This window comes from Drosophila melanogaster, chromosome X (assembly GCF_000001215.4).
Source record: "Drosophila melanogaster chromosome X".
Classification (NCBI taxonomy): domain Eukaryota; kingdom Metazoa; phylum Arthropoda; class Insecta; order Diptera; family Drosophilidae; genus Drosophila; species Drosophila melanogaster.
The window spans coordinates 12,785,161-12,798,003 of record NC_004354.4 but is presented as its reverse complement, the minus strand read 5'-3'; the positions used below and the strand labels follow the sequence as shown (position 1 = coordinate 12,798,003).

Here is a 12,843-nt window from a genome sequence, read left to right as displayed (position 1 = left end):
TTCAGTTTCCAGAACAGAACATTGGAAACTCTTTTGGCAACACCCGTTTTTCCGAATTTCGGTCATAAAATAATCAGTTTTTTTGCCACAACTTTAAAATTAATTGCCTGAATATGGAATGTCATACCTCGTTGAGCTCGTAATTAAATTTCCAATTAAACTGTGTCCAAAAATTGGAATTCTATTTTTTCGCCATTTTTTGCAAATTTTGATGATGTTACCCCTTACAAAAAATGCGAAAATTGACCCAAAAATTAATTTTCCTAAATCCTTCAAAAAATGATAGGCGTCGTTAGTATTGGTAAATAGCTGCTCAAAAAGGTAATTCTTTTATCTATATGACAAATTTTAGAGAAGTTATGACGAAAAGTTTCGTTTGTAAAATCACTTTTTTGGCAAAACCCGTTTTTTTCCAATTTTGGTCAATAAATAATCAGTTTTTTTGCCACAACTTTAAAAATAATTGCCTGAATATGGAATGTTATACCTCGATGAGTTCGTAATTAAATTTACAATCAAACTGTGTCCAAAAATTGGAATTCTATTTTTTCGCCATTTTTTGCAAATTTTGATGATGTTACCCCTTACAAAAAATGCGAAAATTGACCCAAAAATTAATTTTCCTAAATCCTTCAAAAAATGATAGGCGTCGTTAGTATTGGTAAATAGCTGCTCAAAAAGGTAATTCTTTTATCTATATGACAAATTTTAGAGAAGTTATGACGAAAAGTTTCGTTTGTAAAATCACTTTTTTGGCAAAACCCGTTTTTTTCCAATTTTGGTCAATAAATAATCAGTTTTTTTGCCACAACTTTAAAAATAATTGCCTGAATATGGAATGTTATACCTCGATGAGTTTGTAATTAAATTTACAATCAAACTGTGTCCAAAAATTGGAATTCTATTTTTTCGCCATTTTTTGCAAATTTTGATGATGTTACCCCTTACAAAAAATGCGAAAATTGACCCAAAAATTAATTTTCCTAAATCCTTCAAAAAATGATAGGCGTCGTTAGTATTGGTAAATAGCTGCTCAAAAAGGTAATTCTTTTATCTATATGACAAATTTTAGAGAAGTTATGACGAAAAGTTCCGTTTGTAAAATCACTTTTTTGGCAAAACCCGTTTTTTTCCAATTTTGGTCAATAAATAATCCGTTTTTTTACCACAACTTTAAAAATAATTGCCTGAATGCGGAATGTTATACCTCGATGAGTTTGTAATTAAATTTACAATCAAACTGTGTCCAAAAATTGGAATTCTATTTTTTCGCCATTTTTTGCAAATTTTGATGATGTTACCCCTTACAAAAAATGCGAAAATTGACCCAAAAATTAATTTTCCTAAATCCTTAAAAAAATGATAGGCGTCGTTAGTATTGGTAAATAGCTGCTCAAAAAGGTAATTCTTTTATCTATATGACAAATTTTAGGAGAAGTTATGACGAAAAGTTTCGTTTGTAAAATCACTTTTTTGGCAAAACCCGTTTTTTTCCAATTTTGGTCAATAAATAATCCGTTTTTTACCACAACTTTAAAAATAATTGCCTGAATGCGGAATGTTATACCTCGATGAGTTTGTAATTAAATTTACAATCAAACTGTGTCCAAAAATTGGAATTCTATTTTTTCGCCATTTTTTGCAAATTTTGATGACGTTACCCCTTACAAAAAATGCGAAAATTGACCCAAAAATTAATTTTCCTAAATCCTTCAAAAAATGATAGGCGTCGTTAGTATTGGTAAATAGCTGCTCAAAAAGGTAATTCTTTTATCTATATGACAAATTTTAGAGAAGTTATGACGAAAAGTTCCGTTTGTAAAATCACTTTTTTGGCAAAACCCGTTTTTTTCCAATTTTGGTCAATAAATAATCCGTTTTTTTACCACAACTTTAAAAATAATTGCCTGAATGCGGAATGTTATACCTCGATGAGTTTGTAATTAAATTTACAATCAAACTGTGTCCAAAAATTGGAATTCTATTTTTTCGCCATTTTTTGCAAATTTTGATGATGTTACCCCTTACAAAAAATGCGAAAATTGACCCAAAAATTAATTTTCCTAAATCCTTAAAAAAATGATAGGCGTCGTTAGTATTGGTAAATAGCTGCTCAAAAAGGTAATTCTTTTATCTATATGACAAATTTTAGAGAAGTTATGACGAAAAGTTCCGTTTGTAAAATCACTTTTTTGGCAAAACCCGTTTTTTTCCAATTTTGGTCAATAAATAATCCGTTTTTTTACCACAACTTTAAAAATAATTGCCTGAATGCGGAATGTTATACCTCGATGAGTTTGTAATTAAATTTACAATCAAACTGTGTCCAAAAATTGGAATTCTATTTTTTCGCCATTTTTTGCAAATTTTGATGATGTTACCCCTTACAAAAAATGCGAAAATTGACCCAAAAATTAATTTTCCTAAATCCTTCAAAAAATGATAGGCGTCGTTAGTATTGGTAAATAGCTGCTCAAAAAGGTAATTCTTTTATCTATATGACAAATTTTAGAGAAGTTATGACGAAAAGTTTCGTTTGTAAAATCACTTTTTTGGCAAAACCCGTTTTTTTCCAATTTTGGTCAATAAATAATCCGTTTTTTACCACAACTTTAAAAATAATTGCCTGAATGCGGAATGTTATACCTCGATGAGTTTGTAATTAAATTTACAATCAAACTGTGTCCAAAAATTGGAATTCTATTTTTTCGCCATTTTTTGCAAATTTTGATGACGTTACCCCTTACAAAAAATGCGAAAATTGACCCAAAAATTAATTTTCCTAAATCCTTCAAAAAATGATAGGCGTCGTTAGTATTGGTAAATAGCTGCTCAAAAAGGTAATTCTTTTATCTATATGACAAATTTTAGAGAAGTTATGACGAAAAGTTCCGTTTGTAAAATCACTTTTTTGGCAAAACCCGTTTTTTTCCAATTTTGGTCAATAAATAATCCGTTTTTTTACCACAACTTTAAAAATAATTGCCTGAATGCGGAATGTTATACCTCGATGAGTTTGTAATTAAATTTACAATCAAACTGTGTCCAAAAATTGGAATTCTATTTTTTCGCCATTTTTTGCAAATTTTGATGATGTTACCCCTTACAAAAAATGCGAAAATTGACCCAAAAATTAATTTTCCTAAATCCTTAAAAAAATGATAGGCGTCGTTAGTATTGGTAAATAGCTGCTCAAAACAGTTATTCTTTCATCTATATGACTAATTTTAGCCAAGATATGATGAAAATTCCAATGGGAATTGTTTAATTTATGCAAAAGCCGTTTTTCAGAATATTCGGCATAAAATAATATGTTTTGTGCCCAGAACTTTAATAATAATTTATAAAAAATAATCGGCTTGATTAAAAAACAACATAATATGCTAACTACTGTTACTTTTTTTTTTTTAATTCTTCAGTAACATTCGCGAGGGCATCATCCGGTGCATTTTGGCCACGGACATGGCCCGTCACAATGAAATCCTCACGCAGTTTATGGAGATAACGCCCATCTTCGACTATAGCAATCGTGCCCACATCAATTTGGTATGTCGCACCCACCACATTCTCGATGAGAAGGTATTAATTTAACTTTCGATACATTCTTTCGCAGCTCTGCATGATCCTGATCAAAGTGGCGGACATTTCGAACGAGGCGCGACCCATGGACGTGGCCGAGCCCTGGCTGGACCGCCTGCTCCAGGAGTTCTTTGCCCAGAGCGCAGCCGAGAAGTCCGAGGGATTGCCGGTGACGCCGTTCATGGATCCGGACAAGGTCAGCAAGCCGGGCTCGCAGGTGCGCTTCATCGGACTCGTTCTCCTGCCACTATTCGAGGCTCTAGGCGAACTGGTGCCGGAGCTAACCGAGCTCATCATCATACCCGTGCGCATCGCCCTAGAGTACTACAGGTACTATTCATTTCTAATGCGAACTTGTGGCACAACAACATTTTATTTAATTATCTAATTAATTTTTGTGCCCCACTTTCAGGCGCCTCAACGATGCCCAGACAAAAACGCGCAAATCGGTGGCGGACAGCAATACGTCCGCAACCTCCGATAGCAACAGCGGCACCATCGATTCCAATGCGGCGATGGTCAGCACACCGGGAGGCGCCAGCGATAAGCTCAGCTTGGACAAGGGACAGGGCAATTCGCAGGGCTCCGGCGGCGGAGGAGGCGGAGGAGGAGGAGGAGGTGCCGGTGGTGGGACAGGATCTGGATGCGGCAGCAATGCCGCTGGTAGCGTATCGCCACAAATGCCACGCTCCGGATCCGGGATCAGTGTTAAGTCGCGACGCAGCATTCCATCGCAAAAGTCCGCCTCGAGGACGTCCGTGGATGAGCCCGGAGGAATGGCGTCGGAGCTCCACGATTTGCCGGAGGGCAGCGAGAGCGGTGATTCGGAAACGGCCACCGAAGTTGATGTAAGTGGCCCAGACCTTCTGTCACATGTCACATGATTGTGAACAAAATTGAACTACATTATCTATTAACATACTTACGAATAATTTAAAAATAATCTTTATTTAATATATTACCCACCTAACGAAATCATTTAAAATATTTTAATATCTTTTCGACTGGCCAACTTCAATTCCTGCGTAGGAACACAAAAAATGTCTGTAAACCTGAAGTGAATATTTTAACGCAATTCAAATGGTATTAAATTTCATTTTTGCCGAAATATATTTAATGAATTCAGTTTGTGTTCTTAGTGTTAATGCCAATGCAAAATAAATATATCCTTTAAAGAAAGTAGACTTTTTTATTTTGCTAAATATTTGTAGGCTTTAATGTGTGTAAAAATGCTTCTATTAAAATCATTAAAAAGTAAAGAGAAATTTTATGTAAAGTGTATTACATTTGGTTTTTAGTTCATTCATTACAAGACATAACTTTCTCATCGTTTTAAGCTGTGAAATTCCATTAAAAACTGACACGAAGAAAAGAATACGGGTCAAAGTTTGTTTCAGACAATTACATTGTGCACGGCATATAAACTAATCAGTATTTTCCGTTTACATTCGATTTTTGCAGGTGGCCGAGAAGACGTCCAAGTTCAAGGTGGACACCGAGGGCAGCAGCAACCGGAGCAAGTCCTCGCACTCGACCTCCCGGAAGTCCTCTCGCGAGAAGCGTCCCTCGATGATCGGTGAACTGTGCAGCAGTGGCGGTGGCCAGCGAATCCGGAACTCGTACGGCAACATCCACGGCTATCACAGCAATCGCTGTCATTTTGGCAACAATCGGGCGGTTAGCCTGGATCAGTATAGTAGTGCCGGTAACAATCGCCGCCTCTCGGACGGACTGCCGCAGGTGATCTCGGACAGCAATGTTTTCTACGGCCGGCACAATCGGAGCAGCACGGAGACCACTGTTGCTGTTGGCAATCCGCAGGATACCAATGCGAATACCAATCATCCGGTCGGATGTCAGCTGAAAGAGCTATTGGCCCGCACCGAAGCGGACTCGGATGGTGAGGGCGATGGCAATGGCAGAGAGGACAAAAAGATTCCATTGGTCATACCGTCGATGCCGCAGCTGGCCACATCATCGAACGGTAACATATCGCCGACACTGGTGGTCACCGAGCAAATCCTGCCCAGCAACGGCAGTACACGGAGCAGCGCCAGCAGTGGCCGTGGCGGCTCCGGCGTACCTGGAGGATCGGGTGGCTCTGGGATGCCTGGACCATCGGCCGGTTCTGGTAGTTCATGGAAATCGAGACTGCGCCAGTTCTCCGATTACTTTAGCTTCAGCTTTGATAAGAGCAACAAGCGCTTTGGCAGCACACGTAGTAGTCCGTGTCCCGGTTCCAATTCCAGTTCGGGACGGACCAATAACAATGCCAATGGATTGGGTGAAAATCAGGACGGATTGGGAGCAGGAGGCGGTATAAAGCCGGGCATGTGCTGCACCACCATCACCAATAGCTCAGGATCCACGGTAAAAGGCGAGACGAGAGGAGGTACCGCCGGTGCAGGCGGCGGTGCTCTGACCACCATGACCACCGGAAATGATGCCCATCAACGCCATCGCGCCTATAGCCTGGATGTGCCCGGCATGATGAGATACTCCTCCAACGACAGCAGTCGCCATCCCAGCAACAATACGCTTCAGAGTGCGGGTGGCGGTGCTGGTTTGACCACCGGATTAGAGGTCACTGCCCAACGAGTGCCGCCCAGTTTGAGCGTTGAAATGGGCCTGGCCAGCGGCTCATCATCAGAGGCGGGCCCAAAGATTTGACAACAGGGGAGCACCAGGCAGGATGCGGTAGCCATTAGCAAGGGCTACGACGGGGCCGTTGAGCAACAGGAGGAGGAGGAGGAGGAGGAGGATGAGCAGGAGGACGATGACGAGGATGAGGGACGCGAGGAGCACCGCCAGCTGCAGCGGCATCAGCAGCAGCCGGACGCTTCGTCCAGCTGCGAGGTGTCCTCCATGTCGATGACCGTGTGGTCGGCGATTGGTCAGCGTTTGAACGCCCTCGTCTGCCATTGCTGCGAACGCAAATTACCGGAACCAGAAAATGTCTAAGTGGGTGGAAAGTAGGGCCAGGTTTAACCCAGAACCCATCGCCACCCATTTAAGATGCAATCAAATGCCCCCATCCCCTGTCCTCATTTTTAGCAGCTGGGGGATTCCTTGGCTTTCACAGTCATTGACTTTTGCCTGGTAGCTTAGGTTTACGTTTAACTCCTAGCAAATTACATTAGGTTTCCACTGATTTTACTCTCTTGTTTTGTTTTTTTTTTTTTTTTTAATTATTATTTTATATTTTTATCTTGTTACCTTTTAAGTATTTTTATTTATGTACATGCGCATACACACACACACAAATATATATATATATATACATCTATTATTATTGAACGAAGTTGCTGTTGTGGGTAGAAAAACTACGAGCTGCAAGTACCTACCTGAAATGCCTCGATCAGCAAAGCGAGGTAAATGCATTAACGACATTGCCAACGATAATAGTTCACTACCAAGTTAGCATGGCAATGGAAGAGAACTAACTTTGTTAGCTCCTTTGATTCAGATGAATACTGTTTTTTTTCTTTTTTGCTGGGAATTTCTCGTTAATAGCTGCATGGCAGCATCAATTTTCCGTGCCAGTGAATTCTCAGAAGGAGAGGATTCGGATTCCAGGATTTCAGACACCAAAAAAAAAAAAAAGTTTGAGGCCTTCAGTTTTGCTTCCATGCGAAATTCACGTCTAATTACGCAAAACAAATTTCGCCCATTGAAATGCATGGTACATAGGGTATATGGCTACATCGATGTATGCAACAGGCATGGTCGCTGGATTTATCCGATGTATGTAGATTCAGTCCCAGTCGACTAATTCCATTTGCTTGTAGCTCGTTGCCTGTTTCTCCCGCTTTTTGCCCAATTTTTTGTGTTCGTTTGGTTCGATTTTTGCACGTGGGATGAAAGTCGCTGCATTGGGATGCCCGCAGGAGCAATGTCCATGGCCAAACGATTGGATTGGGCAGCCGCAGCTGTTGATGTTGCTGCTGCTGCTGCTGTTGCTGTTGCTGTTGCAGTTGGCTCTGCTGCTGCTGCTGCTGCTGCGGGGGCATTGGTGTTGCTGATGACGCTGATGGCAGCACTCAATTAGAAGGCACTGTGGGAGATGTCGTTCTTTCGATTATGCACGATTTTCCGGCTGCAACTCTCAGCTGCTAAATACGTTTCTAAAAATGAGAGTCCTTTGGGAGTTGGTGGGCCAGCAGAAAAAAAGAAAACAAATATCAATTTGCATTCGATAATGGAAACACGATTGAGGCCAACTGCATTCACATATCGCAGAAAAATGCAGAAAATATGAAAAACCCAAGTTAATTATAATCAATGTAAATTTCTGTATGTAATTATGTTACATATACACACTCACACACACACACAGACGAATGCAGAGCAATGCAAAAATGATAGCATACTTTGTAGGGCGAGCTGTGATTGGCGAAGACGAAACTTGAATTCAATTACGATATGGCAACGCAGAGATAAATAGAAAAAGGGCAGATTTAATTAAATATGCACTATGCAAAGGCGAGACCAAGCTGGTCCTTGGATACAGATAAAGCTATATACATATTTACTGAAACAATTAAAAAGAGTTGTATTTTTTTTTTTTTGAATGTGTGTAATTAAGTGAGCACTTATTGAGCGTTCAATTCGATGAAAGTGTTATGAGGAATATTTATTCGGTGTACATTTGGATGTCTAGTGAATCGCAGCTAATACTCTTTACTAATTGTGCATTGTAATTGCAAGCTGCAGCATATATGTATGTACCTAGATGTGTACGTGTCATTTTCTCTCTAAGTTTTGTGTACGTTTGTTGTAGTGCGTAAGTAATGGAGTACTAAATATATATGTATATAACATACACTTATATATATATATATATATATATATATATATATATACATATATATATATAAACCAGAACGCATCAGTGTATGCCCGGCTAAGTAATTATCTGCGTGTGGATCTCCGCTCGTTGTGTGTTTTCTGTAGTTAGACTCGAAACTAGCAGCCTAATTATAAGTTTATCGAATGTATTCGTGTATGTACCTTCCAGTCCCCGCACTTCAAACAGTTTTCTGTTGGTGGCCCTGCATAGACTGAGCAGGACATTATATATATATACTACACATGGCGCCCGAGCAGGGACTGCATGGCATGCACCCAGCATTAACTAGCTAAATGGAAAATGAAAACAAGTTAAATCCCTTGACGGCTAACTCGACTCCTAGATGTAAGACTCTACCTAAACAAACCACTCGAAATTAGCTAACACTTCAAATTGATTTGTTGCCTTATGATACTACAACTACTACAACTACTACTGTACTGCATTACAGCTGTGTGAGTGGAAAACTCTCCGCGCCGGAAAACTCCACTTGAATTGGTCACAGCGTTTTATATTGTTCATGCCACCAACTTCCCTTGTTTGAATGACAAAAACATAAAGACTAAAACTTGAATTTAAACAAAATCAACAACAAAAAAATATGAAAAAGAAAAACCAAACAAAAGAACTTTCCAACAAAACCAACTATACATATAGATACAAATATATATATACATACATAAATATTTATCTTAAAGATACTACAACTACAAAAATCGTAAAAAAGAACTCTAGGTGTTTTACAAATGCATAAAACAAAAAAATATATAAATGGCAACTAAACCAAAAACAAAAACCAAATGTAAGCCATTTCAAGCATAACTAAACTAGTTTAGAGCCCAAGCAAAAAAGATCGCAAAGCAAGCCCAGATGTTGGCCAAAACCTAATATGGATGAACAAATTTGACAGGCCGAAAATATTAATGTCCTTGCAATGGGGATCGTCAGGGATCGTATCAATGATTGAATCTTTTAAGTCAATTCAAAGTATTTAAACAATGAGAATCACAAAAAAAAAAATGGCTGACAGTTTTAAATGATTGACTTACTTGCTAAATTGCATCAAAAAATATTTCAATAAGTAAAGACAATAGGTGAATAAAACAAATATATAATAGATGTTTACTACTTTGGATCATGTTTTCGCTAAGTCTTTTTTTTTAAGTCCGACTACAATTTTGAAATCATCTCAATTAATAAATTAAGAATTAGATTTTATTAAATTGTTTTCTATGTTGTCAAAATAATACAAAAAGTACACAACAAATAATGCGAGAAAAAAAAAAAAAATTGATTTGCCTGTGAGTGTATGACATTAGGATATCAAAATTCTGTTATCGATACTTTTGCCAAAAATTGAACGATTGACAGCTACACTAGTTATGTATATAAAACTCTGATCGAATCGCTAATGAGCATTGCAGGGGCATTCCTATCGTATTTCGGCAATCACGTAACTATTTAGCGTACTTTTTGGCAGTCAATTAAATGCTTCCCCCTTCCCAGTTGGTTAAATGATATATGGGAGAGATACATCGGATAAGATCCGATAGCGATAGATAGAACAAGTTCCAAAACAAAAAACAAATGCTTGTTCTCGGACCTAATCAAATATTTAGACAAGGATATGAGCAATTTGGACCAACTTGACTAAACCCTTACACTTAACCCTTGATTTCCCGTACGAAACCCCTGCAGCTACATATTTATGTATAAATGTATGTGCAAAACGATTACGGTAGCGATATCGACTACGATAACGATTCAGTATATGTACAAAACATAGCACACACACACAGACACACCGACACGGACATAGATACAAATACAAAATACAGAAGTCTTAGTATGCAGTTCAACGTATGTAACAATCTCGTAGGTCTTAACCATAACTACCTGTCGACTTATCGATCTTTAATTGAGATCAACAATATCAGCTTAAAAACAAAGAGCGGATTAGAAGAGGACCTATGCAGGAACAGTGGGAATGGAACAAGAGAAAAGCGAGGAAACGGAAAAGGAACCGCATGCATCTTACTTTATACTTTTCTACGTGACTTACAACTCGAGCCGGAGACGACAAACAACTAGAAAACTAAAAATAAACTTCCTAAACGGTTTCCACAAAAACACAAGCCTATCCACACGCCCTAAAATCCACGCACACAAACGCAGCTTTGTCAATGAGAAAATTCCTTCTAAGTGAAGTAAATCAAACCGTTTCAAAGTTGGTCCTACAATCAGCTTAGTGTGACCTTTCGCATCGACGATGTGACCAAGTGTACATCTGATTCAAATGCGAACAGCTTTCTGCCTTGATTGTAAAAAATTTCTTGATTATTTCGAAATAATTTGACCTTAGAACTCATTGACACTGTCTGTCGGATATTCAAATGTCCAGGCAAGGCATCCAACCACCGATAATGGACCACGCCCAGCACCAGATAGATAACCCGTAATTAACCCGAACCGAACTGCTTAACCCTTGAAAGCCTTGACCGCCATCTAAACTTGGTAAAAAAAAAAAAAAAACGTTACTGCTACAAAACAAAAATGCAACTTATATATGTGTAATTACTAGTGACCCTCCTGAACAACTGACAAAGCCTTTACTCCAAGAAAACACACACAAAAAATACGAAGACTACAATTTTAATATACAAAAATAAGCGAATCGAGATCTTTAATCGAAATTTTAAGAAGAAAGTAAGAGAGAGAGATCCTTGAACAGCATTCTTCGGCAGGCCGAAGTTTAGATGCTCTTTCAATGCCCACACACACATATGAACTAAGAAAAGATCTATTATATATACATATAAGCCTGGCCGCTTGCTCTTCAGTGTACTGGAACGGTTATTTTTTTTTTTGGTCACCTCCCATGTTGCAAGACTTTTTAAAAGTGAAAAGAACGAGAAAAAGGCAGAAGTACTGGAGATACCCTTGCTAGATAGCGAAAACCCGAAAAGATCCTCAAAAACTATCATTTGCAGGGGCATCAACAAGTTATATAGTATATTTTCAAATTTTATGTCAATGAATAGAAATGGATATATACATACACATATATATACACACACATACCAACTAGAATCATAAATATATACATACAAATAGTTATAATTTGTAAGTAAAAAAAAACAGAGATCAGATCGCCAGCAAGCCACATACCTTAAATACAAAATACTGAAGACACACAACCCAAAAGTAGTTGAATTCTTTACGATGATCGAGTAATAGGGATCGGGAAATATTATCTCAGCAGAAGAGCAAGATTTGTGTGTAAATTAAATTAAATTCAAGAAGTAAAAGAAATTCGCCACCCACAGATAATATCCCTCACCACTCAATGGCAATTTAAACAGTTCATGCAAGAGATAGACATACAAACATACATACATACATATATATGGAAACAAACCAAAGAGCATGAGGAAAACAAAGTGCTGAGCAAATTCGATGTGAAGTAATAGTTATTATATATATATATATATATATATATATATATATATACATACACACCTATATACAAGCCTAAAAAGATTTAGATGTAAAAAGCTCTTGGCACCCCCTAAATAAATGAATCAAATATCGCTGAGTCACCCACACAGAAAAGTCAACATGGGTATACAACTAATAAATCAGCTAAGAAGCGAGAAATTCAATGAAACTTTTCCGAAAATGCATTTAAATGGTAAACAAATATTTAAATGAGATAACTCAACTTGTATTTAACACTTAGTTATGTCCAACTCAGATTAATGGCATATAAGACAACTACAATACATACAGAAAAAAAATAAACACACAGAGACAGACAGACCGAGATAGCAAAGGACTACTCAAGGACACACCAATACCAATAGAAGAACCTACGAGACAAACACGAACACACGGACACACTCACACACACACACACACACAAGTATTTTTGTGTAAAAGTATAAAACAGAAAATATGAACTAATGAATGAATATGAAATATATTGAAATAAAATCATTTCCAAACTACTTATTAAAAAATGTTCTGTACGCTTTTATTGGGACAAAGAGCTGAGTAAAGCTGAATATTTTGAAAATATTAATCTTTATAAGTTTGCAAAATAATTTTTAAATTTCGGAATTCCCTTCATTTTTCAGTTTTTAGTGTTATAATTTATAGTTGAAATAATTCCATTTATATAAAAAATTCTTCATTACATGTACATAAATTGTATTGTTGAATTATTACTCATAAGTCAGCCATAAGATTCACTTTTTTATTTAATTTAAATGTGATCCTTGGCGGGATTTTTTCTCTTTGAAAGCTAACGTTATTTCCGGTGCTGTGTTTCTGAGCTACGCTATTAAGCTTTTGCAAAAGCTCAAGCCCTCCTTAAAACCGGAATCAAATCATGTGTCTAATTCAGAACTAAAAAG

General features: G+C 37.6%; 1 protein-coding gene across 4 annotated transcripts in view; it reads left to right on the top strand.

Annotated features, from left to right (window-relative positions):
- Positions 1-12,441, top strand: part of Pde9 (Phosphodiesterase 9) — a 111,765-nt gene extending 99,324 nt beyond the window's left edge. For 3 of the 4 annotated variants that reach the window (NM_132606.5, NM_167340.5, NM_001272566.1), the window contains 4 exons: positions 3,420-3,546; positions 3,614-3,909; positions 3,992-4,427; positions 5,041-6,864. In NM_132606.5, the coding sequence (NP_572834.2) occupies positions 3,420-3,546; positions 3,614-3,909; positions 3,992-4,427; positions 5,041-6,249 (2,068 nt within the window). In that variant the 3' untranslated portion in view covers positions 6,250-6,864. Of the gene's footprint in view, positions 1-3,419; positions 3,547-3,613; positions 3,910-3,991; positions 4,428-5,040 lie in introns of all 4 variants that reach the window. The other variant, NM_001272567.2, reaches the window with a different exon arrangement.
- Positions 12,442-12,843: the final 402 nt, after the last annotated feature.